Source organism: Phyllostomus discolor, chromosome 1, assembly GCF_004126475.2.
Source record: "Phyllostomus discolor isolate MPI-MPIP mPhyDis1 chromosome 1, mPhyDis1.pri.v3, whole genome shotgun sequence".
Classification (NCBI taxonomy): Eukaryota; Metazoa; Chordata; class Mammalia; order Chiroptera; family Phyllostomidae; genus Phyllostomus; species Phyllostomus discolor.
This window is the reverse complement of record NC_040903.2, coordinates 176,547,616-176,572,887: the sequence shown is the minus strand read 5'-3', so window position 1 is coordinate 176,572,887 and position 25,272 is coordinate 176,547,616. Positions and strand designations below refer to the sequence as shown.

Below are 25,272 nucleotides of genomic sequence, written 5' to 3'. Positions count from 1 at the left end.
CTCCTGCAATCTAGTTCCAACTTGTTATTATAACTCCTCACTATTCCCCACCACAAACTCAATCCTCATGGGAAACCAGATTATTTTCACTGATCCACACACACCCTGTGACTTCCCCCACTTCCAGTCTTTGCTACGGCTGTTCCGTCCACGTGAGGAGTGCTTCCTCTCTCCACCCCGCAGCCACTGACCGTAAGTAACACCTTCTCTGTCTTTTACAACCAGCTCGGGTGCTGCCACCACCTTCGGGAAGCCAGCCCCAAAGCCCTCCGTCAGAACTGATCCCTAGCTTTGGCCCTTTACTTTCTTCTTCTCATATTTGTCTTCAGTGTTCACCCCTCACCTTCTAAAAACAGAAGTCTAAAGAGTAGAGAGTGGTTGTGAGCCCCTTGAGGACAAAGAGTGAGTCTTGTGCATCTTTCTCTAGCCCCCTGCTCCACACCCAACACCCTGCATAGGGTCTTACACTAGTGGCATTAAGTGGTGTGAGATTTAATTAAATTGCTCCTTACAACCATAATCCTCTAAATAAGATGCTGTTTCTAGACAGAAAGGAAATGGATTGCTTGATTTTTAAAACTGGATTTAAAACCAAAGATAGAAACACCAAAATGAATGCAAGTACTGCAGTGAACTAAAGTGTCGCAGGTGACACTGTATTTGTGGAGCCAACCCACCACACTCGAGCAGGCCTTGACCACCCTCCGTATTCGCTGCAGGCCAGAACAGTGGGGGCTCCACACTGGTAGGGAAGTGAGTGAGGTAATTTCTGGGAATTTGGGAGGGAAAGTAAAGTGCACCTTATAATAGCTACCGAAACACTCTTTCGTTTTCTGGGACACTTGGCTCTCTAGGTGGAAGGTTAACCCTCCTTCCCAGGTGGGCGTTCTTGTGAGTGAGCTTTAAAGCTGCTAAAAATAAACAAGTCCAACTCCCTTTTTGAAGGCAGTGGGGGAAAGCATGGAAATACTAATTTTCTTTTTGAAGTACAAGGGAAGTAGGAACTTCCTAAGTTTTCATTATTATCACTGTTTTTCTCCTTAGGAAGAGCTACATTTTTCAAACTTGAGAGACCCTGAACGCAAACTACTCTGTGGAGAAAGGGTTAAGTGCGAGACTGCAATACCTGAGTGCGCCCTGCTCTTCGCTACACCTCCAGGACAAATAGGGATGAGTTGTCAAGTTAAATATAAGCAGTCAAGTGACTGAATTATAATTTACTCTGGGCTCAATTTAAATTAGTGTGAGGCTATTAAAATATACAGTATAAATACGGCAATTCATCACAACCTGTCATGGATGACTTCATTTATTTGCTGGAGTGGCACACTCTCCACTAAAGGGAAGGAGAACAAAATCACAGGTCAAATTAAGCTGCTATTCTGTTTTAATTCGCTTATTTAATCTGTGCCAACATAATTGTCTTTTACAGTATGTACAACTCAGAAAGGAAATTTGGGAGGATTACAGTCAGTATACAAATGATTAATCAAATGGTCCATTTAAATGCTAGTTTAAAAGCAGCAGAAACCCCAAACAGTCAAAGAATGATAATCAGTACATGCTATATGCAATGCTACGAAATTTCCTGGTGAATGGACTTTTCTCCATTAGAAAATAAATAATACTGGGAAATTCTATGAAGCTCTACTCTTTGAAAGCTTTTATAGAGTATATTCATGGCATAAGAAGGTTCTCTTTGCACGAAGGCCAACAGTGTTTTATTCGTTTTCTGCTCTACTTGTCTGCAGTGGTCTCACCTCCAATACTCTCTGCCAAAAAAAGCGGGTTAGAAACACATTTCATGAGGTATATACATAGTCCTATCAAATGCTTATTTTTAAAATATTAGTATCATTTTAAAAGTGTTCTATCTGAGGCAGAAATTTTTCTAAATTCAGTAGCATAAAATAAAAATGCACAGTACTTCTATTCTTTCCAAAATTTTACTTGCTTCTAAAATTATCTGAAGTGATATTTTCCCACCTTTAGAGTCTTAAAAGGGAAACATTACAATATAGTTTCCTTGTCTAAAAAAAGAAACATTTATTTAGAAGTGCAAAAAGTAAAAATATTTTGAGTAGGAAGAGTAACAGATCTTTGGGGACTCCCATCTAATTGCTCCCACAGCTACTCAAAGTCCGGGTCCAACTGACCACTGACTTGGGAAACGGTGTTTCCCTCATCAGTCTGCGCAGGCATCAGAGCCCTGCAGGTGATTCTGTTCAGACAAGGACTGTGATTTGCTGCTCTTCGCAATCCCTCTGTGACACCAGGCAGCCCAGTTTCACAGCTGAGGTCACTGAGAGGTTCAAGTGACATGCTTGAAGTCACACAAAAGTCAGGAAAAGGTCAGGAAAAGATCAAATGCATGTCTAACTCCTAACCTTTCATTTCACCCTTTAATATAAAAAAAGCTGCGAAATACTCTGGCTGAGAGCAATGGTCCATCCAAAGAACACTATGGGATATTTTGTATGTGAGCTGAACCTGCTTTCAAGATGTTTCAAGAGATGAATGAGTAAACTGAAAAACAAACAAAAGAACAAAATTTACTTATTCAGTCACCAAATCAGGTGTTGGACACCTGGCACTCTGCACACATTGCGCACAGCACCCTGCGCTAGGCCGTCTGTGCAGTGTTCTGTGTGGACCAACACGTGAGACGAGGTAAGACCTGCTCTCCACTTACAAGGAGATTTTGACACGATAGGGCAAACATACACGTACACTAATAGCAAACTACAAGGTGGCATGGGATAACACCCATAAGAAAACAGAATTCTAGAGATTCAAAGAGGAGAATGAGTAAGTGATAGATGTACCGGATGTGACATAATGTGTCTAAGTAACCTCAACAGAATAGCTTTGGAGCCAATCTTGGAGGGTGTTAGGGATTTTGGTAGGTGGGGACACAGGGGAAGGCATTCTTATTGGAAAGAAATACATGAATCAAACTGCTGCAGTGAACAGCATCTGGGTTCAGATAAGGCAGGAAATGCAACTTAAAAGTAGCACAAGATGCAGTCATTCAAGACAACGCCGTAACAGTTGGCTGATGACATACTGTGGAAGACCCTGAATCCCATCCCACAGAGCTTTCAGTTTATTGGGAAATAATGTGAAGCCTTTGAAGACTTTTGAGTGGGAAAGAGATGTTACCAGAACCACACTTCAGGAGGCCAAATCTGAGGGTGAGAGGTAATACAGTACAGAGATTAAGATCAGGGTCTTGGGGCAAGAGCTGCTTCGGCTGAAATCCTGGTTCCATTACTTATTAGTTGTGGGATTTTGGGCAAGCTACTTAACTTCTCTGTGCCTCAGCTTTCACATCTGTAAAATGGGGATCAGTAATGGAAATAGCAGAAGGTTATTGTACTAAATGAGGGAAGTGTATGTAAAGTGCTTAGCACAGTGCAAATGATTGATACACAGTAACTCCTATTTCTGGGAGAACAGTGTGAAGGCCAGTCCACATGTCTGATAAGAGACAAAACGAGCCTCTGGATTAGAGTGGTGACAAGAAAGGAAGTGCTACTAAAAACAAAAAAGGGAAAAATCAATAGGCTTCCAGATATCTGACATTGGCCAAAACAGGACAGTGATCCTTGAGAGATGGAAAAACAAGACAGATGAATCCTATGACTGGCCAGCTGACGGCCTAGAGAGATTTCCAGGCCCCAGCGCAGGGAGGGGCGCCCAGGCAGAGCTCAGCCACATCCCCGAGGTGAGAAGACAGAGCTGGGAGTCTGAGAAGGCCAAGGCAGCGAGAGGTCACTGGCAGAGCACCAGAGGGACAGAGCTCCCAGAGATCTGGAGGGGGGCCCGGAGTCTCCAGCTGAGTAATGATCAGCACACGGGTGTCAGGAAAATACCTGAGAACAGGGAAAAAAAAGACCAGAGGAAACAATCTCCAGACCTCACGCTAAGAGAGAATTTGTGCTCTCAGCAGCCATGGTGGAAAACCTTGTAATTGCTGGGGCACAGGGGGAGTATTCAAAGGCCAGCGCCTCAGCTGAGTGAGGAAAACTACCTCTAAACTAACCACTGGGCTGGGCCCACCTAACAAGCTGAAACGCAATCCTTGAAGGGATCAAACTGTTCAAAGTCACTATCAGCATCTCAGAATAAAGGTCAAGAATGTTTATAGAAATTTGGAAATATCTGGCACCTATGTCATATGACTGGCATCCGATAAAAACAATGGTAAGATATTTAAACACACACACACACACACACACACACACACACAAGAAAATACAACCCTAAATGAGAAGAAAAGTGATCAGTCAGCACTGACCCTGAGTGGTCTGTCTGCCTGCAGTGGTGAGAGGCAAAAAGCCCTCAGCAGGGACGAGGACCACGCTCCGGAGCCCTGGAAAAGTGTGAATGAAGTGATTGAGGAGAAGGAGGAGGAGGTGCCCATGTGTCCGCCTGTGTTCTCTGAGTCTGGGACACCCTGCAGTGATGATGAGTGGACATTTAAGAGCTTTACAAAGAAGAAAAATGGGAGAGCCAGCAAAAAAAAAAAAAAAAAGACCTATGAAGAAGCATGTCAACAAAACTGTTTCCTTAATCAATTTGAGCAGCTCCCCTGAAGAAGGTAAAAATAACAGATTCTGATGGTAATACTCCTCCTCCAGCTCAGAATCAGACACTTCCTCAGCATAAGAGTTCTGCGACGGCCTTGGAAAAGAGGAGGTTAGTGCCCAACTGGTAACAAAGACAGAGAAGGAGAGAATCAGGGCCACCAGCCAAACGGAGAACAGGGAGATGCTGCAGAGAACACTGGCCTCAGATGGTGTGGCAGAGAGCGATGTCTCCCAGGAGGACAGCTGCCTGTCTCCCCTGGCACCTCCTGCCTCCAGGGGGCTCACACAAGAACTCTTAGAGGTTCAGGAACGAAGCACCTCCCTAGGATTCACACCCAGAGGCGAAACCACATGCCACTGCTCCACTGTTCTGTGAAGTCCTGTGTGCCCACCCGCTTTAGCCCTCACACACATTATAACGGCAACATGTTGAACTACTTTCACTGGCTTTGTATGCTTTTATAAATTTTAAATGTTATTTTTACAAGTGAAAATATCTAAATATGAAAAAAGACTCTGAAATGACATCTATGGTAGAATTAATAGACACGATGATTAATTCAGTGATCATAACTGTATTTCACATATTCAAGAAAGTGAAAGAAAGACTGAGCATATTAAGAGAGACTTGGAAGATGTGAAAAGACCCAGGTCACCTTCTAAGGATATAAAGTGCAATATCTGAAAGGAAAAATACACTGAACAAGACTAATAGCAGATTAAACAATGCAGATGAAAAGATGAACTTAATATTTGACAACAGATATTATCCAAAAATGAAACATTAAAGAGAAAAAAAGACTAAAACAAACAACAGAGCATCATTTTGTGGTGGAACAACTTCAATTAACTTAATATACAGTGTCTGGCACAAATAATACCCCCTTTTTATTACAACATCTTTTATGACAAAATCATAAGCATGTAATTCTGTAACACAACAATATCACACTCAAGCACACCATATGCCATTTTAGGTGAAATGTTCAAATTAAAACTATAAATTATTACACCCATACGATTACCCTACCAACCACACTAAGGCCTTACTTCTGCGGACCCTGTACATGCAATTTCACTTCCCAAAGTGGGGGGAAAGATGTGAAAAAATAATGGCTAAAATTTGTACTAAAAATATACCGATCCAACAATCTCAACAAATCCTAAGTACGTGAATTATCAAGGGAATTACATAAAAGCTCATCATAATCAATCCTAAAATGAGCCAGAGAGGTCAGTTCTAACGTAGAGGGATAAAGATTTTATTATATTATTATTACTTTTTAATCCTCACTCAAGGATATGTTTATTGATTTGAGAGAGAGAGAGAGACATCTATCAGTTGCCTCCCATATGAACCCTGACTGGGGATCAAAGCTGCAATCTAGGCATGTGCCCTGACTGGGAACCTAACCTGCAGCCTTTTTTGGTGTACGGGATGATGCTCCAACCAACCAACCCACCTGGCCAGGGAAAGGAATAAAGATTGTAAATGACAGTAAGCTTTTCATTGGAAAGAATGCAAGCCAAAAGACAATAAAATAGTATCCTTAAAATACTGAAACGGCAGTCAACCTAGAATTCTCTCTCTAGCAAAAATACCTTCCAAAATGAAAGTCAAATATACACTCTGCAGATATGAAAAAGCAGGGGGATTTACTGCCAGAACACTTGTGCATTATAAGAAATGTAAAAGAGCTCTTTCTCAGCTACGAGGGAGCCAACATGCTGGGGGCCCAGAGATGGGTTTGTTGCACAACCTACGTGACCCTGCAGAGACTCTTGAAGAAATTCCACCTCAACCAAGAGCTGAAGCTGATGGGTGAGTATGGGCTTTAGAGCAAATGGGAGGTCTGGAGGGTCAAATTCATCCTGGCCTGGGTCCATAAGGCTGCTCAGGGGCTGCTGACTAACGCTGGATGAGAAAGCCCCACAGCGTCCGTTTGAAGGCCGTGTCCTATTATGGTGCCTGGTCCACATGGGGAGCTGGACAAGGCCAGGGTGAAGCCGAATTACATCCTGGGCCTGAAGATCAAGGATTTCTCAAACAGGCACCTACGGACCCAGGTATTCAAGCTGGGCTTAGTTAGCCAAATCCATCCATCACATCCAGGTGCTGATTCACCAGTGCCACACCCAGGTCTGTGAGCAGGTGGTAAACATCCAGCGCTTCACTGTCTGCCTGGACTCCCCGAAGCACTTCGACTCCTCCCTCCTGTCCCCATATGGGGGTGGCCAATGCCAAGAAGGGCCAGGGTAGGGCTGGAGCCAGCGATCACAAGGAGGGTCAAACCTGCACATCTCCCTGAACTAGTGGCGTGTCTAGTTCTCCAGTCAAATAATAAAACAGATCAACACATAAAAAAAGAAAGAAAGGCAAAAGAAGGAGAGTCTTCAGACAGAAAGGAAGTTAAACCAGATGAAAATCTGGATCCATACAAAGAAATGAAGAGCACTGGAACTGGTGTAAATGTGAGTAAATAAAAATATTTTCTGATTTTTTCAATGTCTGTAAAAGACAACTCTAAGCAAGAATAGCAACAATGTGTCCTGGGGTTTATCATGTGAGTATACAGAATGTATGATTACAAAGGCCAGGATATGGAAAAGCTATGTAAAGCATATTATGTAAAGTTCTCACACTATAAAGTGGTACAATATTACTGGAATGTATACTATAATAAGTTAAAGTCACTCTAAGGCTAAAAAAAAAGGACAGAACGAATAGAAAACAAAGAGCAAGATGACAAATTTGAATCTGACCATATCAATAACCACATGAAATGTAAATGATCTAATTGCCCCCCCCAAAAATGGAGATTATCAGACTAGATTTAAATATAAGACCCAGCTATATGCTGCCTACAAGAAGTCCATGTCAAGTATAAAGACCCAGCAGGTTAAAAGTAAAAGCATACCATGTTAACACCAGTCAAAGCTGGAGTAGCTATATTAATATCAGCAAATGTAGATTTCAGAGCCAAGAATAATACCATGGATAAAAAAGGTCACTTCATAATGACAAAGGGGCCTATTCATCCAGAGGACATAACAATCCTAAATGTATCTAACAGACCTTCAAAAATATTAAGTAAACCAATGATAAAACTATAAGGAAAAAATAGACAAATCCACAATTACTGCTGGAGAGTTCAATACCCCTTTTTCAATAATTGAAAAATCAGTTGATAAAACTCAGTGAAGATATTTTTAAACAACACTATCAGACAACTTGATCTAACATTTATACAATACACTTTATAACGGACTACACATTCTTTTCATGTGCACAGGAAACACCAAAATAATTCATATTCTGGGCCGTAAAAATCTCAATAAATTTAAAATAATTCCAGTGATACAAAGTATATTCTCTGACCACAACTGATTTAAATTAGAGATCAATAACAAAGCTATCTGGAAAATCCCCACATATTTGGGAACTAACCACTTCTAAAATTTAATGAAGAACTCTACCAGGTTTGAAGTAATGGCACATTTATTTTTTCTGGATTATGACTGTTACGTAAGCATCACGTTTTTTGCCTTCAGTACCAAAAGCTGAGGGATAAGCAAAAAAGAGTAAACAATAATCACACCTACTCTTAAATCATTCACTCAGCTCAGTCTGACCATCTAGCGTGCTGTAGAATTTAGAGATACACAGTGAATACAATACGGGCCTTGTTGTAAAGCTCAGTTTTATGGTCGGGTCTAATGAGTTGTGTATTTGTAAACCACTACTGCTTTTATTTATTGAAAGTCTCTACTTTAACACCTCTTTTAAAGAAAGAAGGAGCTCATACCCTTTGCAACAGCATGGATGGAACTGGAAAGCATTATGCTAAGTGAAACAAGCCAGGCAGTGAAAGACAAATACCACATGATATCACCTTTAACAGGAATCTAAACAACAAAACAAAACAAAACAAAAAAACTAGCAAAATATAACCAAAGACACTGAAATAGGGGATAGTCTGACAGTGGCCAGAGGGGAGAGAAGAGGGAATTTCAGGGGGGAATGGGTAGGGATTACAGGAACAAATTTGGAGGACACATGGACAAAAACTAAGGGTGGGGGGTAATGGGGGGAAGGGGGGAGGGCTGGGTGGAGGGGCTGGAACGGGAGTAGGGGGGAGAAAACTGTACTTGAACAATGATTGAAATAAAAAAAAAATTAAACATATAAAAAAAATAAAATAAAATGTGTCTTCTTTACAACTGCTTTTAGTCCTTTCCAGAAACAGCTGTAACACCTTTGCCATACCTATATAAATAGTCATGTACAAGAATTTTAATGTTAGCCTAGCTTAAATGTAATTCAAAATGCATGAAATTATGAATAATTATAATGTACATGCAAAAGTCAAACGAGGTTTTTGTGGTTGATTTAAAGCAGTGCTCCCCTCTCTTGGAGTGAATCACCTAAAGTTGACTGTCTTTAAATATATCAATGGCAATGACCTAAGAGTTCTGACATTAAAGGACAACCAACTCGACAGGAAGGAAAATACTGCCCGAGTGCTGCAGGTGTCCTCTGAGCGGAGAGGGGGCTCAGGAGGTACGGAAAAGACCACCCGATGCCGGGGTAGTGCATCAGAGCTGTACTCAGTGAGCTCGGGAAGGCTGTGATGGAGACGGGCTCCACCGTACCCACCCTGGGCACTCTCTGAACCTCGGGCTCCTCCTCTGTGAAATGTGGGGCTTCCACAGACGATCTCTGAGACCTCTTTCAGCTCTAGAATTCTGTGAGCCTGTTTGGTTGGAATGTCAAAGAAAATGTCCCAAGAGAGAGCTCTGTTGTATCTCCTCACCCAAAGTGAGGAGCTACTTGAGTTATTAAAACTGGACTTCATAATGTCGCATAACACACTACAGGCATTGTACCAGGTGTAGAATGGAAAAAGAACTCTGGCCTACACTGAGTCTTCACTTCAGTTTAACCTTACTAAAGGTATATAATCAATTGCAATTTAGTTGTTCAGATTCCTAGTTTCTAGATAAGATAAAAGATGCAGAAATCAGATATACTACATAAATGTAAGGGAAAGAGACTGAATTCTTGCTGGGAATAGCTAAGAAAGCATCATGGGGGAGATGAACCGTGAAAGGATAGATGGAAATCAGAAAGAGGAGCAATGGTAATACTTGTATAAAGGCTTCCTGGTGAGGCAGAGGACGTGCACTTTGGAGTCAAATGGATTTTGTTTTAAATCCTGTCCCTGGCTGTTTCAACTGTGTTATCGTGAACAATTCAGCTTTCTGAGTCTCAGTCCTCTCAAATCTAAAATGCACAGGCTTACTTTGCTGTTTTTAAGGATTACAGATAATAGTTATATGACATGTAGCATAGTAACTGGCATATACTAGTAACACAAAAATAACAGCTTTCATGATTAAGGGTCCAGAGACTAGAGATGCAGGGCGTGACAAGAGGTCACAGGCAGGTAATACAGAGGTGTGGCTATAGAGTAGGAAGGGGCTGATCTGAAGAGGACCTGACCGGTTCGTGGGGGGGAGGCACAAAGCAGGCCTAACCAGTCTGTTAGCTAAGAACCCAGGGTCAGAGGGTTAGAAGTGGGGTTCTGTGGAACCTGAGGAAGCCTAGGGTTCGGTCAGAGGTATAGTTCAAGAGAGTCCATTGGGGAAATTTTGGATAAAATAAGGGGAAGATGAAGCCCCAACAGCCAATGCCAGAAATTAAGCTGCAAATGTCAGGGCAGGATTGGGATGCTGGTACATGGCAGGGATGAGGTGTAAAGTACAACTGGGGTGGCAGCAGGTGAGGTGTATCTTAGGTAACTGCCCAGAACATCCATGAGACATGTGCAGCTTGACTGCTGGTGGGTGTGGTGCTGGGCTATTTCAGAATCTGGTAAAGGGTCAGACATCTTAGGTTTTACAATGTACAGGATGGGGAGTGGGTGCCCAGACAGTGACGTGGTCAGATCTGTGATTCAATTTCTCAGCTCTGGTGGCAGAGTAAAGGGGCACAGGAGAAGAAAAAGATCAAAGTATAATGATGAAACTGTTATAAAAATCCCGGTGTGAGGTAGGTGAGCCTGATACAAGGCCCAGGCAATGAGGATAAGAACGGCAAGAAAGTGACAAATGGACGCATTTCAGGGAAAATTTCCGACAGGCCATGGTAACTTACAAGATGTCGGAGATAAAAGAAAAAAAGGAGTGAATAACTACTAAGGTTCTGAGCTGCAAGACAAGGAAGACAGTGATGCCATTTAGCAGGAAACAGAGAGAGAAGTGGAGGTGACAGTGATGAGAAGACTCACCATGCCAAGGTGCTACTTAAAACACCCCCGGGAGCTTGAATGTCACAGCAGTGCCACAGCTTCCGCCACCTACCAGCCAAACCTAAAACCGTCTCATTTCCTTTTCACAACTGCCTGTGACTCAAGCTAAACGTGGAGAAGTGGGAAGGAGTGTAGAAGCATCAAGAATGTCATGAATTTCATGAAGTTTATCCACCACTTACCTTTACAGCTAGTGTTTTCCCACTTGGGACATGATATGCTCTATGGGAAGAAAGAACAATAACAAAATTACTTGAGATCACTAAACAACCTAGACGATGGTGAAGGACATAAGTGTAAATCTGAACACATCTGCAGCCATGGGATATGTGGCACTTCCAAAGAATACTAATAACACCAGTAATTTACATTTCTATTGAGCTTAATGGTTTACAAAATGATTCATTACACATTACCTTAAAATAATCCTCTAAGGTAATAGTGGCATTATTATCTTCCTTTTATGGATGAGAACTTTGAAGCATAGAAAAGTTAAGCAGTTTGCCTAATGGCACAAAGTCAGTAAGTGGCAGAACTATACTTCAAATCCAGGTCTTCTGGCTCTGTTTCCTTTATAACAGACTGTCAGTGCCAGTGTCAGTGTGTGAGTGTGTCAGTGTGTGAGTGTATGTGGAGGTGTTCTATAGCTCTGTGCTAAGCACTAGACAAAACCATATAAAATGGGAGGTTTTTCTTTTATTTCAATTATATACACAAATCAACTATATTCCCACATTTCATCAAAATAATATGGAATTAGCTATAGCTTAAGATACAAATTCATATAAATCACAGGTTTATAATATTCAAATATGTGGTTCATCCTTTCCTAAAACTGGTTTCTCTCAATATTAAAAAAGCTTCAGAAGAGAAAAAAGCTCAAGTGATGAGTTAAGTGAAATAACTACAATTTAAGTCAAGCAGTATGAATACATTCATTCATAAAACAGAGAATAAGGTTTGCAGAAGTAAATATCATTATTTCATCAAGACCTTTTGTGTTTCAATGAAATGTGTGGCCTTTCATACATGTACTGCAAGGACTACCCATTATGACCATTATCCAGAAACAATCTTCCTCGTATAAAAAATTCAGAATGACACACACAACATGAACAGGCACTGTTACTGCATGTCCGTGAGAGTATGAAGAAACAAATTATTTTGGAAGAATTCAAGTCCTGCTCCACAGAGGATTCTGCATGTTAGCCAAGAGCTGATTGTTCTTCCTCTCACCTGGCTAGTGTTAAGTGGTGGTGAGGAGGGCAGGGAACGTGGGGAGGGATGTAATTCAGCTTGCCAGGAATTCCCCATCCTCAGATGCCAAGTTGCAAAATTTACCAGGTTTCCAATTTCTACTACTAAGCAGTAAATTTTACTTAGTAGTAAAAATTGCTCATTATTTATTATTTTTTGGAGATATCATTGACATGTAACATTATCTTAGTTTTGGATATATAACAATGATTTGATATTTATATATGTATATTGCAAATGAATAACCCCAATATGTCTAGTTAACATCCATCATCATACATGATTACAAAAATAAAATAAAATATGCATTCCATTATTATCAAATGAAAACATTTTCTGTTGTTTTGGCAGAAGTATTTGTGTGGTTATTCTAACTAATGTTTTAAACAGTTTTATTGAGATATAATATATATGAAGTTCACTTAAGTGTATAATTCAATGATTTTTAGTAAATTCACAGAACTGTGCAATCGCTGACAAGTATTTTTAAAGCGACAGACTTACAGATATAATTTAGTTATCAAGAACCTACAAGAATTTATAACTTTTCATATGTAATAATGTTACGAATTCAGGTAAGACCAGGAAAAACATGTAAATGTTTGTAAGTATCTGTATATGAGTGTTATAAAAAATTCATTCTGCTTTTCTGTCTTGAGTGGACAAGGTTGAGACAATTTTGGAAGGTGAACTTAGCCTTTATTTTATCAATTATAGAGACATTATATCTCATTTAAAGGACAAGCAAGATTATAAAATTTGGCAAGTGTTCACTTTATGAGAGTTCTTTAATCTGCAAAAGTATCTACAGATTTTCCCTAAATACCAACTTCCCTAGTGTACATAAATACTATTACGTTTATAAAACTTAAATTATTTAAAAATTTTATACTTTATATAAAGTGATATGTTTTATAAGTGGAACCCCTATATTAAAAGGGTTTAGAACAAATTACCACTTACTTCACTATCTATGTTAACATCAGACTTTACAACACGAAACCGCGTTTCCAGGTTATGATTTGATTTATTACATACCTGAATTCATGTAATCAAGTGATATAGAAAAACATATGCTGCATTTTCCTCAGTGCCTGGCATAGAAGTTGTTGGACTAAGCTAATGTGAAAAGTGATTTGAAGGAATTTAGTAACTTTATTCCATGTAAATATAGGTAATATAATATGTAAAATTTAATGATATATTATTTTTCCTCTTGTATACCGCAGACTCCTCTAATTTCTACTGTTAAAAACACTCTGTATTAGAATCACTAACCAAAGACTCAAATGTGAAGACTAACAGTTGAACAGACTAACAAGGATTCAAAACTTAAAAAAAGAACAGTGCTGTCACTTTGGACAACGACCTGGACTTTTGAGACCAACACCAGCAATAAGTAAATGATCAGCAGATAGTCTAATATATGTACACCATACTGAACGGCTTGGTAACTTAATTAGCTTGTTAAGAAAGTCGATCTCTTTTCCAAAAGAAAGGTCTCTTATTTCCAAATGAAATACAAGGGGAGGCTTGATGATTTAATTATGATGCACGCTAATTCATCCATGGAATTTTGGGTTCGATTTCGAGCAACAAAAGTGCTGTGTGGTTTGGTTTACAGTGCAATGACAGTACCAATTTAACATTTAATCATCAAGGAGAAGTGGATGACAAAGGCAATGCCAGCTATGAGTAGAGTGTGCCCCTTAACTTTGCAAATGGCATTCCACCTGAAGAAAAGGAATTTGTTTACTTTCAACGAATACTGCATCTCAAATAGTCTTGACCTTCTGCAACACATTAACTGTAAAGTGATTAATGAAGTTTGAATGGAGGCTCTGGTTACACCAAAAGACAACTATACACCTCTGCATCCTTTTAATTAACAGCTAACACTTCAAATTAGTTTGCTGTTGCCACAGTAATTACCTGTCCCAATGAGTGCATGGAGAAGCATTGCATGAGATATTTTCAGTGCTTAGTCTTGAGTGCTCCATTTTGCTTGTGACCAGCACAGACCTTCAGGGAATATTCCCAGCCCTTAGAACTAAGCATGCAACACACACACTTTAAGATGGCAAAAGCTAGTACCTTGGCATAATTTTTTTGAGTATTTAAAATAAAAAAGAGTCCAGCAAAGGAGAAGAACACTTATTATCCATACTTTCTCTCCTTTTTCATTTGGAACAATTGGTTCCAGACGACTGACAAAAGCGGTGATGTCAACTGTTAATTCTAGCAGAGTACAGAATCAGAAAAGTTACTGAGCTAGTAGGAAATACAGAGACTTACCTAGTCTAATCCTTTCCTTTTACAGTGGAAACACCCAAAACCTAGGTTAAAAAAACTTGTCTAAACTCACACACTAGTCAATGGCAAAGCCAAGACTGGAACTGTGGCAGAATATACATATTTTAGTACCTAAGGGGATCATATAGTGACGTTTAAGTTTTCTTCACTGTGTTCTAAACAGGGAAACTAATAATTCAAAACTCACAGAGGCGCTGGCCTACCTGGATCAGGTGAAGGACCACCATACCTGACCCTCCCCAGACAACGAAGCTTCCCGCAACCACTACCGATCTATCTGGGCAGGCAGAGCAAAGGGCGGGGGCTCTGAAGTCATTGCCTGGGTTCTGATCCCAGCTCTGCCACTTCTTAACGATGTAAACCTGGACTATTGATAAACCTCACTTTGTGTCAGTTGTCTCAAGTCTGGAATGGGGAAATCGGTCCCCACGTTATAGAGTTGTGAGGATTCAGTGAGGTAACATAGGCAAAGTGTTGAAGACAGGACTGGTGTGCATTATATTTTAAGAAACTGGAAGTTTTGGGGTAGCTAGGTGTTCTGAGAGTAGAACCTACCAAAACAGACTAACAGCAAATTGGCTTTAACAATGAAGACTGGCAAATGGCTGCAGCATATCATTTATTAAGAAAAACTGGTACACTGACTTATGTCGAACCAACTTTGAGGACAAAGAATTAAAATAGCCACCTGACACGCAATGGTTACACATTGATTCAAATTCCAGACTTCTCACCGTGCGTCTCTCATGCCCGCTGCTGTAACTTATTCATGCTGCGGACAGACATGGTCAGGGCCACATCTGCTGAGGTGCTCATCTCAGCAGAAATCCACCTGCCATCGCCATGGCTAAGTGAGTATTTTTCATTCCTCTTGGGTTAAATAAATAGGAAAAATATAAATTACCCTAAAAAGAATCCACATACCCTCCTTTAATATACAGTTGACTATCAAACAGCACACAGTGGGGGCGCCTACCCACTACACTGTCAAAAATCCATGTATAACTTTTGATTTCCCCAAAACTTAACCACCCTCAGTATCCGAGGGAGGCTGGTTCCAGGGCCTCCATGGATACCAAAATCCATGGATGCTCAAGCTGCATACATAAAATAGTATGGAACAATGCATCCAGTCAGCCCTCTACATTTTTGGACTCCCAATTGTGGTTTAAATACAGTACAGGTATTTATTGGGGGGAAAATCTACATATAAGTGGACCTACACAGTACAAACTAGTGTTGTTCAAGGGTCAACTCATAAACCGTAAAATTTCGAAGCCTCTCCCTGTCTTCAGACTGTAGTAGCTCTGTTATAACTCCTAGAGTACAATGCAGAAATACTGCTCGAGTCTGTCTAACATACTTGGCAGAACTACCACGTCTGATTATTTTTTTTTGTGCTTTGTATAAGTCCTGGCCCATGGTAGGTGCCCTCTATTTAATAAACATTCAACAGATGATTATTACTTCTGGATGAAACAGAAATCTGGATGAAACAATCCACTTGGATTGTATTTTACAAAGGAATTCTACATACATTTAGTTAATTCCATAATCTTATGAACAGGATTTATTTTCCCCTCAGCTTTACTGAGATATAATTGATATGTAACGTGAGCAGGAGTTATTATCATCATCCCCATTTGGATGGATTTCTAACTGCCGAATCAAAAATCCTTACAAGGACCTCACAATCTAGACCTTAGTCAGCTCACCAATCCCTCCTCCTGCCAGTCTCCCTTAGACACAATACTCACTTTGTTCCACCAAACACGATCCCGCCTCAGGCCCTTTGCACCTACTCCTCAGGCCTGAGCCACTTGGCTCGCTCCATCCCTTCCTTCAAGTCCAATGCTAGCTCTTTGACTATGCTATATAAAACAGCTCATTCTCTTGTTCTTTAATCTTTACAGAATTCATTGACACTTAATTAATTAATTATTTGTCTTCCACCACTAGAAGGCAGGCTCCACGAAAACATGGACTTTTTCTTTTTTGTTCACCGTCATATCTCCAGTGTCTGAAACTGTGCTAGACACATTTTATAAATATTTGTTGACTGAATGAATAAATTTCCTCAATTGCTATAGGTTTATTTTTTTTATTTTTAAGACAGTTTTAAAATTTTCTAGAAAGTTGGCTATTTTCTGTCTTCAAATTTGTTGTTATAAACTTATTCCTAGTATCCTCTTATTTTTAAAATCTCTACTCTGTCTAGAAATATGTCCCCCCACCACCAGTTTTATTGAGATACAACTGACATACATGACTGTATAAGTTTAAGGTGTACAGCATAGTGGTTTGAATTATATACATTATAGAATGATTGCCATTATCAGTTTAGTTAGCATCCATCATCCCATACAGATAGAATAAAGAGAGACAGCAAAACAAGAAAAAATATTTGCATTGTGAGGAGAAATCTTAGGATTTACTCTCTTAACAGCGTTTCCATGTCACACAGCAGCGCAGTGTTAGCTGTGCTTGTCATGCTGTCCCTCATGTCCCCGCACTCCTTCATCTTATAACTGAAAATCTGTACTTTCTGACCATCTTCCTCCTATTCCCCATTTCTTCCCCTTTGTCTTTTTAAATCTTAGTGTGTGTGTGTGTGTGTGTGTGTGTGTGTGTGTCTTCTGTCTGTTATACTTGATCAGTTTTTCCTAGAAACCAGCTTTTGGGTTTCTTGAATTTTAATTTCATTAATATTTTTTCCTATAGTATTTCTTTCCTCCCATCTCCTTCAGGTTTAACCCCCCTCCCTTTAAAAATGTTCTTCAGGTGGCTGCTGAGCCTATTAATATTGTTTTTCTTGTCTAATGTATGTACAAAAAACTATCCTTTAAGTAAGACTTTGGCTGTGAGTATATGAGTTTTCATATACAGTATTTTTTAATTCTTTAATTGTAAATATTTTTATTTCCATTATGATATATTTTATGACCCGTAAGTTATTTACATGTGTGTATTTAAATTTCCAATTGTATAAGGGGGTTAATTTATTGATTTCTAAACTAATTGTATTACAGTCAGAAAAAGTGACCTACATATTAGAGAGAATTACAGGAAAACTTGAAAAAACCCATAGACAAAGTGGGAGAATGTTTCTCAGTAATCAATAGATCAATCAGATAAAAATTAATAAGGTATAGAAGATCTTAACATCATAATTAACAGGCTGGTTACTGATCCTATATGGACCTCTCTGTCAATCAAACTGAGAATATCCATTATTTCCAGGTATATAAAATTTATTTTAAAGAAAAACTAGGGCACAAAGCAAGTCAATAAAGTATGTAACACACAGGTCACTTTTTCTGACTACAATATGTTAGGCAGTATAAGTGCGATGAAAATTAAAGCTAAGGATACAGAGAGTGACCAAGATTAGAGGTATGCTTTTTTATATTAGGGTGGGCGGTCTGGGGATGCCTCTCTCAGCAGGTGACAAATGAACAGTAAAGGGGCATAACATTTATATATCTGGAGGAAGAGGACCCCGGACAGAGGAGATGGTGTGCTCAGAGGCCCTGGTGTAGAAGTGTGTGTTTGATGTGTATGGAAGTGGGGTAAGCAAGGGGGCTCGTTGTAAGAGATGAGGTTAGAAAGGAAATGGGAGGCCGGACTGTGTAGTACCATTTAGGCCAATGTGAAGACTTTGACTATTATTCTCAGTGACATGAGAGCCATGGTGAGAGGAAGGAAAGCTTATACATAGTTTCGAAAGATCATTTTGGTTGCCAGGTAAAGAGAACACACCGTAGGAAAGTAAGGATAGAGGAAACTAACTGGGAGGCTACTGTAATAGTCCTAGCAAGAGATGCTAGAGGTTGGGAATAGGGTGGTAGGAAAAGAGTGGTAAGAGGTGTTTGGCTTCTTAAAATAATTGTGAGGACAAGCCAATAACATTTGAGGATAAATCTGGTGGTCTGAGAGAAAACAGAGGATTAAGAGTGACTGTAAAGTTTTTACAATAAGCAACTTGAAGAATAGAGTTTCCACTTACTGAGAGTGGAAGAACAATAAAAGGAACAGGTTTCAGAGGAAATCCAGAGTTCAGTTTTACCTAAATTCTGAAATGCCTAAAAGACATCTAACTGGTAAGTAGATAGAGATAAACCTAAAGGACAGGGCTTCATCAACAGAAGACGCTATGTAAAGCCTCAGAACTAGAAGAGCTCTTTTGGGACTTACATTAAATAGAGAAAAGGTCTGAGGACTGGACTTGAGGGACTCCAAATTCAGAAGTCAGGAAGATGAGAAGGAACCAGTAAAGGTTCCTTTAAAGGGATATGAGAAGGTGCAGACTGGAAGCCAGCAACAGAACCCTGAAAACAGTGTCCCTCGGCCCTGAATATTGATTGGTGCTATATTATAGTTCCCATACTGCTAAGTGCACTACCTTGCAGAGAGCAGGTGTTCAAGAAACATGTGAGAGATCCAAGACAGCGGAGGAGTGAGTGGAAGCTACACTAACCTCCTCCCCCAGGACTAATCTGGAATTGCAACTAAACTCTAGAGAAAGTATCCAGAATAACCAACTGAATGAGAAGCTTATAACCACTGACAGACATAAGAAACCCATTCACCATAACGTGACTGGTACACAGTGTAGAGAAGATTCAAGAGGGCTGGCTGGGCTCCCATAGGCAGCAGCTGAAGTGCTGGAGGGATATTTCAAAGGCCAGGGATTAACCCTGAGAAGTGTGGGGGTTAAACCCCAAGCTGGGCTCACAGCCTATAGCACCAGAGCTGGAAAGGAGCCCAGATAACATCCCCCTGTGAAAAGCAGCAGGGTTTCTGTCTGTCAGGGAGAAATGGCTGGAGACTCAGAGAGCCTCTTAAAAGGCCAACACACAAAATTTCTTTTGCATATATATGATGCCTCCAAGAGACCTGATCAGATGGAAAGATACACACAGACTAAAAGTAAAGGGTTGGAAAAAGATATTTCATGCAAATGGAAAAGAAAAAAAAAAGCTGGGGTAGCAGTATTTATATCTGACTAAATAGACTTTAAAACAAATGCTATACTAAGAAACAAAGAAGGACACTACATAATGATAAAGGGAATAACCCAACAAGAGGATATAACCCTAGTAAACATTTATGCATCCAACACAGGAGCACCTAGATATGTAAAGCAAATCCTGATGGACATAAAAGAAGAGACCAACAGAAATATAGTCATAGTTGAGGATTTTAACACCCCATTGACTTTGATGGATAGATCTTCCAGGCAGAAGATCAACAAGGAGACACTGGCCTTAAATGACACACTAGATCAAATGGATTTCATTGATATCTTCAGAGCATTTCACTTCAAAGCAGCAGAATATACATACTTTTCAAGTGCAAATGGATGTTTTCTAGGATAAACCACATGTTAGGACACAAAACAAGTCCCAATAAACATAAGATTGAAATCATATCAAGCATCTTCTCTGACAACAATGCTATGAAACTAGAAATCAAACACTGGAAAACACACAAAGACATGGGAGCTAAATAACATGTTATTAAATAATGAGTGGGTCAACAATGAGATCAAGGAAGAAATCAAAAGATACCCTGAAACAAATGAAAATGAGGACACAACAATCAAAAAATCTGTGGGACACTGGGAAAGTAATCCCAAGAGGGAAATTCACAGCATTATAGGCCTATCTAAAAAAAAAAACCCAAAAAACAAAAAACAGGAAAAAGCTCAAATAAACAATCTAACTTCACACTTAAAGGAAGTTCAAAAAGAACAACAAAGACCAATGTGAACAGAAGGAAGGAAATAAAGATTAAAGCAGAAATATATGAAATAGAGTCTAAAAAATGATATAAAAGATCAATGAATCCAAGAGCTGATTCTTTGAAAAGATAAACAAGATTGTCACACTTTTAACCAGACTTATCAAGAAAAAAAAAAGAGAAAGGACTCAAATAAATAAAATCAGAAATGAAAGAGAGAAATAACAACTGACACCAAAGACATACAAAGGATTGTAAGAAAATATTATGAAGAAATATACCAACAAACTGGACAACCTAGATGAAATGGGTAAATTCTTAGAAACATACAGTCCAAAAGTAAATGAGGAACAATGAGAGAGTCTGAATAGACAAATTACACCTAATGAAACTGAAGCAATAATAAAAAAGCTACCAACAGACAAATGCCCTGGACCAGATGGCTACACAGCTGAACTTTACCAAACATCCCAAGAACTAACACCTCTCCTTCTCAAGCTATTTCATAAAATCAAGAGTAGGGAAGACTCCCAAACTCATTTTACAAGGCCAGCATTACCCTAATTCTAAAACCAGATAAAGACACTACAAAGAAACAAAATTATAGGCCAATATCTCTCATGAGCATAGATGCTAAAATCCTCAACAAAATATTAGCAAACTGAATATAGCAATGCATCATAAAGATCATACACCATAATCAAGTGGGATTTATTCCAGGAATGCAAGGTTGGTATAACACTTGTAAATCAATAAATGTAATTAATCACATAAGCAAAATGAAGGATAAAAACTACATGATCATATCAATAACTGCAGAAAAAGCTTTTGATAAAATCCAGCACCTACTTATGATAAAAACTCTCAGCAAAATGGGAACAGAGGGAACCTACTTAAACATAATAAAGGCCATATATGACAAACCCACTGTCAGCATCATACTCAATAGGCAAAAACTATAAGTGTTTCCCTTAAGATCGGGAACAAGACAGGGATGTCCACTTTCACTACTCTTACTTAACACAGTACTAGACATCCTAGCCACAGCAATCAGACAAGAAGAAGAAATAAACAGCATCCAAGTTGGAAAGGAGGTAAGGTTGTCTTTATTTGGAGATGACATGATATTGTACATAGAGAACTCCAAAGATTCCACCACGAAACTACTAGAACTGATAAATGAATTCAGCAAAATAGCAGGATACAAAATTAATATCCAGAGATCAGTTGCATTTTTACATATCAATAATGAACTAACAGAAAGGAAAGTTAAAAAACCAATCCCATTCACAATTGCTTAAAAAAGAATAAAATACCTAGAAATAAACCTAACCAAGGATGTAAAAGACCTGTACATGGAAAATTATAAGACACTGAGAAATGGAAGAAGATACAAATAAATGGAAGCACATACTGTGTTCATGGATAGGAAGAATTAACATCATTAAAATGTCCATACTACCCAAAGCAATCTATAGAGTCAATACAATTCCTATCAAGATTCCAATGATGTATTATTTCACAGAGCTATTATTTCAAAAATTTATATGGAACCACAAAAGGTCCTGCATAGCAACAGTGATCCTGAGAAAGAAGAACAAAGTTGGAAGAACCATACTACCTAATATCGAACTGTACTACAAGGCCATAGTAATCAAAACAGCCTGGTACTGGCATAAAAACAGACACATAGATCAAGGGAACAGAACAGAGAGCCCAGAAATAACCCACGACTTTATAGTCAATATTTGACAGAGGAGGCAGACATACACAATGGGCTAAAGACAGTTTATTCAATAAATGGTGTTGGGAAACTTGGACAGAAAAATGAAACTAGGCCACCTTCTTACATCACACACAAGAAAAAACTAAAAATGGTTCAAAGACTTAAATGTTAGACCCCAAACCATAAAAATCCCAGAAGAAAACACAGGCAGCAAATTCTCAGATACTGCTTGTAGAAATGTTTTATTGGATATCTCTCCCCAGGCAAGGGAAACAAAAGAAAAAAGTAAACAAATGGGACTACACCAAACTGAAAACTTTTTGCACAGCAAAGGAAAATATCAACAAAAGAAAAAGACAACCCACAAAATGGAAGAACATATCTGCTGATACATCTGATAAAGGGTTAATATCCAAAATTTAGAAAGTACTTACAATACTCAACACCAAAAAAAAAAAACCCCATTAAAAAATGGGCAAATGACCTGTATAGACACTTTTTCCAAAGAGGAAATGCAGATGGTCAATACACATATGAAGAGATGCTCAGTGTCACTGATCATTAGAGAAATGCAAATTAAAACCACAATGAGATACCATCTCACACTGTCAGAATAGCCACCATCAATAAGTCAACAAAGAGCAAGTGCTGGCGAGAACGTGGAGAAAGGGGAGCCCTTCTGCACTGCTGGTGGGAATGAAGACTGGTGCAGCCACTATGCAAAGCAGTGTGGAGATAGCCCAAAAAATTAAACATGGATCTGCCTTTTGACCCAGCAATCCCACTTCTGGGAATATATCCAAAGGAACCCAAAACACTAATTCAGAAGAACCAGGAGCACCCTTATGTTCACTGCAGCATTATTTACAATTGCCAAGATATGGAAGCAGCCCAAGTGTCCATCAGTACATGAGTGGATAAAACAACTGTGGGACATTTACACAATGGAATTCTACTCAGCTGTAAAACAGACAATTTTACCCTTTGCAACAGCATGGATAGACCCGGAGAACATTATGCTAAGTGAAATAACCCAATCAGAGAAAGACAAATACCATATGATTTCACTCATATGTAGAATCTAATGAACAAACTGAACTAATAAGCAAAACAGAGACAGACTCATAGATGGAGAGCAGATGACAGCTAGTAGGGGGTGGTTATGCAGTGTGGGGATTGAGCAAAAAGGGAAAAAGACTCATGGATACCGGCAACAGTGCGGTGATTGCTGGGGACAGGGAGGTATAAGGGGACTAAATGGTAATGGAAAAAAATACAATAAAGATTAAAATAAAAAAAAGAAAATGTGACTGATTTTAAAAGTACTACTTGGGGACAAATAAAATTGAGCCTAATATCTGCTGAAATTTCCAATACAGGTGTAATACAAAACATAAAAGGCTAGAGGTTATGCTCACCTTCATGTAAATACTAATGAGAACTTTTTAAAAGGTATATCATTCCAAAGAATAAACTGAATTTCTTTGAGAATCTTTACAAATAAGAAAGAAAGGAAAAGAAAAATTTTTTAAAGTCCTACATTCACACAGGACAGAAGGGAGAAACAACCTGTGTTCGCATTCCAACATCTGGACCCCCACACAAGTTTATGTCATGCGTAAATCAATTGCATCTGTATTTTACAATGTTTACGGAAAGTATTTATGCTTAGAATTTCAAATTCTAGGAGAACCAAAAAAATATGAACCGTCCCAGCTGACTCCTGTTCACAAAATAAATAACCTAGAGCTGATCATATATTTTCTGATAAAGCTTGTACAATCTCAAACAATTAAATTAGGCATCTAATTTCTTTGGTGCCATTCTGCATGCTAATTTCCAAACATTCTAATCAAGTTACTTTAAATTATGAGCAGAAGTAATTTATAATAGGGAGTATCTATGATTCTCTAGTGATTGTGAGGTAGAATGTAATTTAAGAATAGAGGAGTTGACCTATGGTTCAAATGTAAGTATTTCATATTTCAGCATAAATGATAATGCTATGTTACAAATGTCAATTTGTTGGCAAAATGGTCATCAAGATGAGTAGGGAAATGCCTTTCCCTGTTTTGCTTCTTGGAGCAAGAACCTCCAGAGTGACTGCGTGTATGATGACTTTCGATCCCAACGGCAAAACGAGAACACTGAAACACCCGTCCAGGGAAGGGAGCCGGGCAATCCACTCACATACCGCGTGGAAGAAATACCAACGCAAGTTCTCCTTCTCACCTAACATACTTCGGAGAAGGTTTGTGAAAAGAGGGGTGCAATTACTCTACAAATTATTTATAGAGTGCTATCAATTGTTGGACAATTCTCTAAACGAATGGGAAACCTAAGAAAATAATCCAGTTACTAAAATGGTGAAAGGAATAGTTAGGAGCTGGCTTAAGAAATAAACAGTAATTAAAAAGGAATGGTCTTATTCTAGGTAAGCAGGAAAGAATGTGATGTTTGTTTCTTTTGCTCCCTGGGTCTCTCTCTTAAAGAACAGGTATGAGGCAAGAAAGATGAGACAAGAAAGACGGTAAGCATAAAGCTGTTTTAAAGTAAATAGAAGTTACAAATGCATTTGTTTTTGGCTTGCTTCAGAGATAGTAACGGCTCTCCTAAGTGATAAAATCAGTTCTCTGTTTTTCAGGCAAAAATTTGACAGCTTGTGAATTCCCGGATTCTCTGCTCTTTGAATGCCGCACAGGATGTCCACTAGAGGCAGGGCAAAAGGCAGGACAGTGGAAAGGAGACAAGGTGAAAGAGAAACCTCTCTGAGAACTGATTCGTTATGACAGAAGGTTTCATTGGGAGTACAGAAACCATGGTCGAAAATAAGATTTCTGACTGGTTATTCATTTTAATTATTTATGCAATTCATAATTCTTGTTAGCATAGAAAGAGTTGACCACACTGAGATTTAATTATTAAATCTACTTCCTTATTACAAAGATATGGTATCCATTAAAGCCAGTATGATACAAGATCACTGGTTTCCATACTTACAGATACTGTCTTCTTGCTTGTAAGATCACATTTTATTTATTTCCCCCCCAAAAATTAACTGATTTTATGCAAACTTAAAATAACCAGTGAAAGTCTTTTTCCATTCTAACACTTTATAGCCTTGGCACAAAATAAAATTAAAACAAAAAGAAAGGAGATGATAGATATTAAAGGGCTAAATATGCCACTAGGAGATAAATACACAGCACAAGGTGATACATTTAAAAAAATTACTGTTATTCTATCACAGTTGTCCCATTTTTCTCCCTTTGCCTTCCTCCACTCAGCCCACCTCCCCCACTCCCATGGTCAATCCCCACACCGTTGTCCA

The 25,272-nt window shown here is 39.0% G+C and overlaps 1 protein-coding gene and 1 pseudogene across 10 annotated transcripts in view; one reads left to right on the top strand and one right to left on the bottom strand.

Moving 5' to 3' along the window:
* The window catches only part of MAP2K5 (mitogen-activated protein kinase kinase 5), a 254,584-nt gene that overhangs the window by 158,654 nt on the left and 70,658 nt on the right, over window positions 1-25,272 (bottom strand). For all 10 annotated transcript variants that reach the window (XM_036009526.1, XM_036009501.1, XM_036009506.1 and 7 more), the window contains one exon: window positions 11,086-11,125. In XM_036009526.1, the coding sequence (XP_035865419.1) occupies window positions 11,086-11,125 (40 nt within the window). The remainder of the gene's footprint in view (window positions 1-11,085; window positions 11,126-25,272) is intronic.
* Window positions 5,965-7,599, top strand: LOC118496788 (annotated as a pseudogene).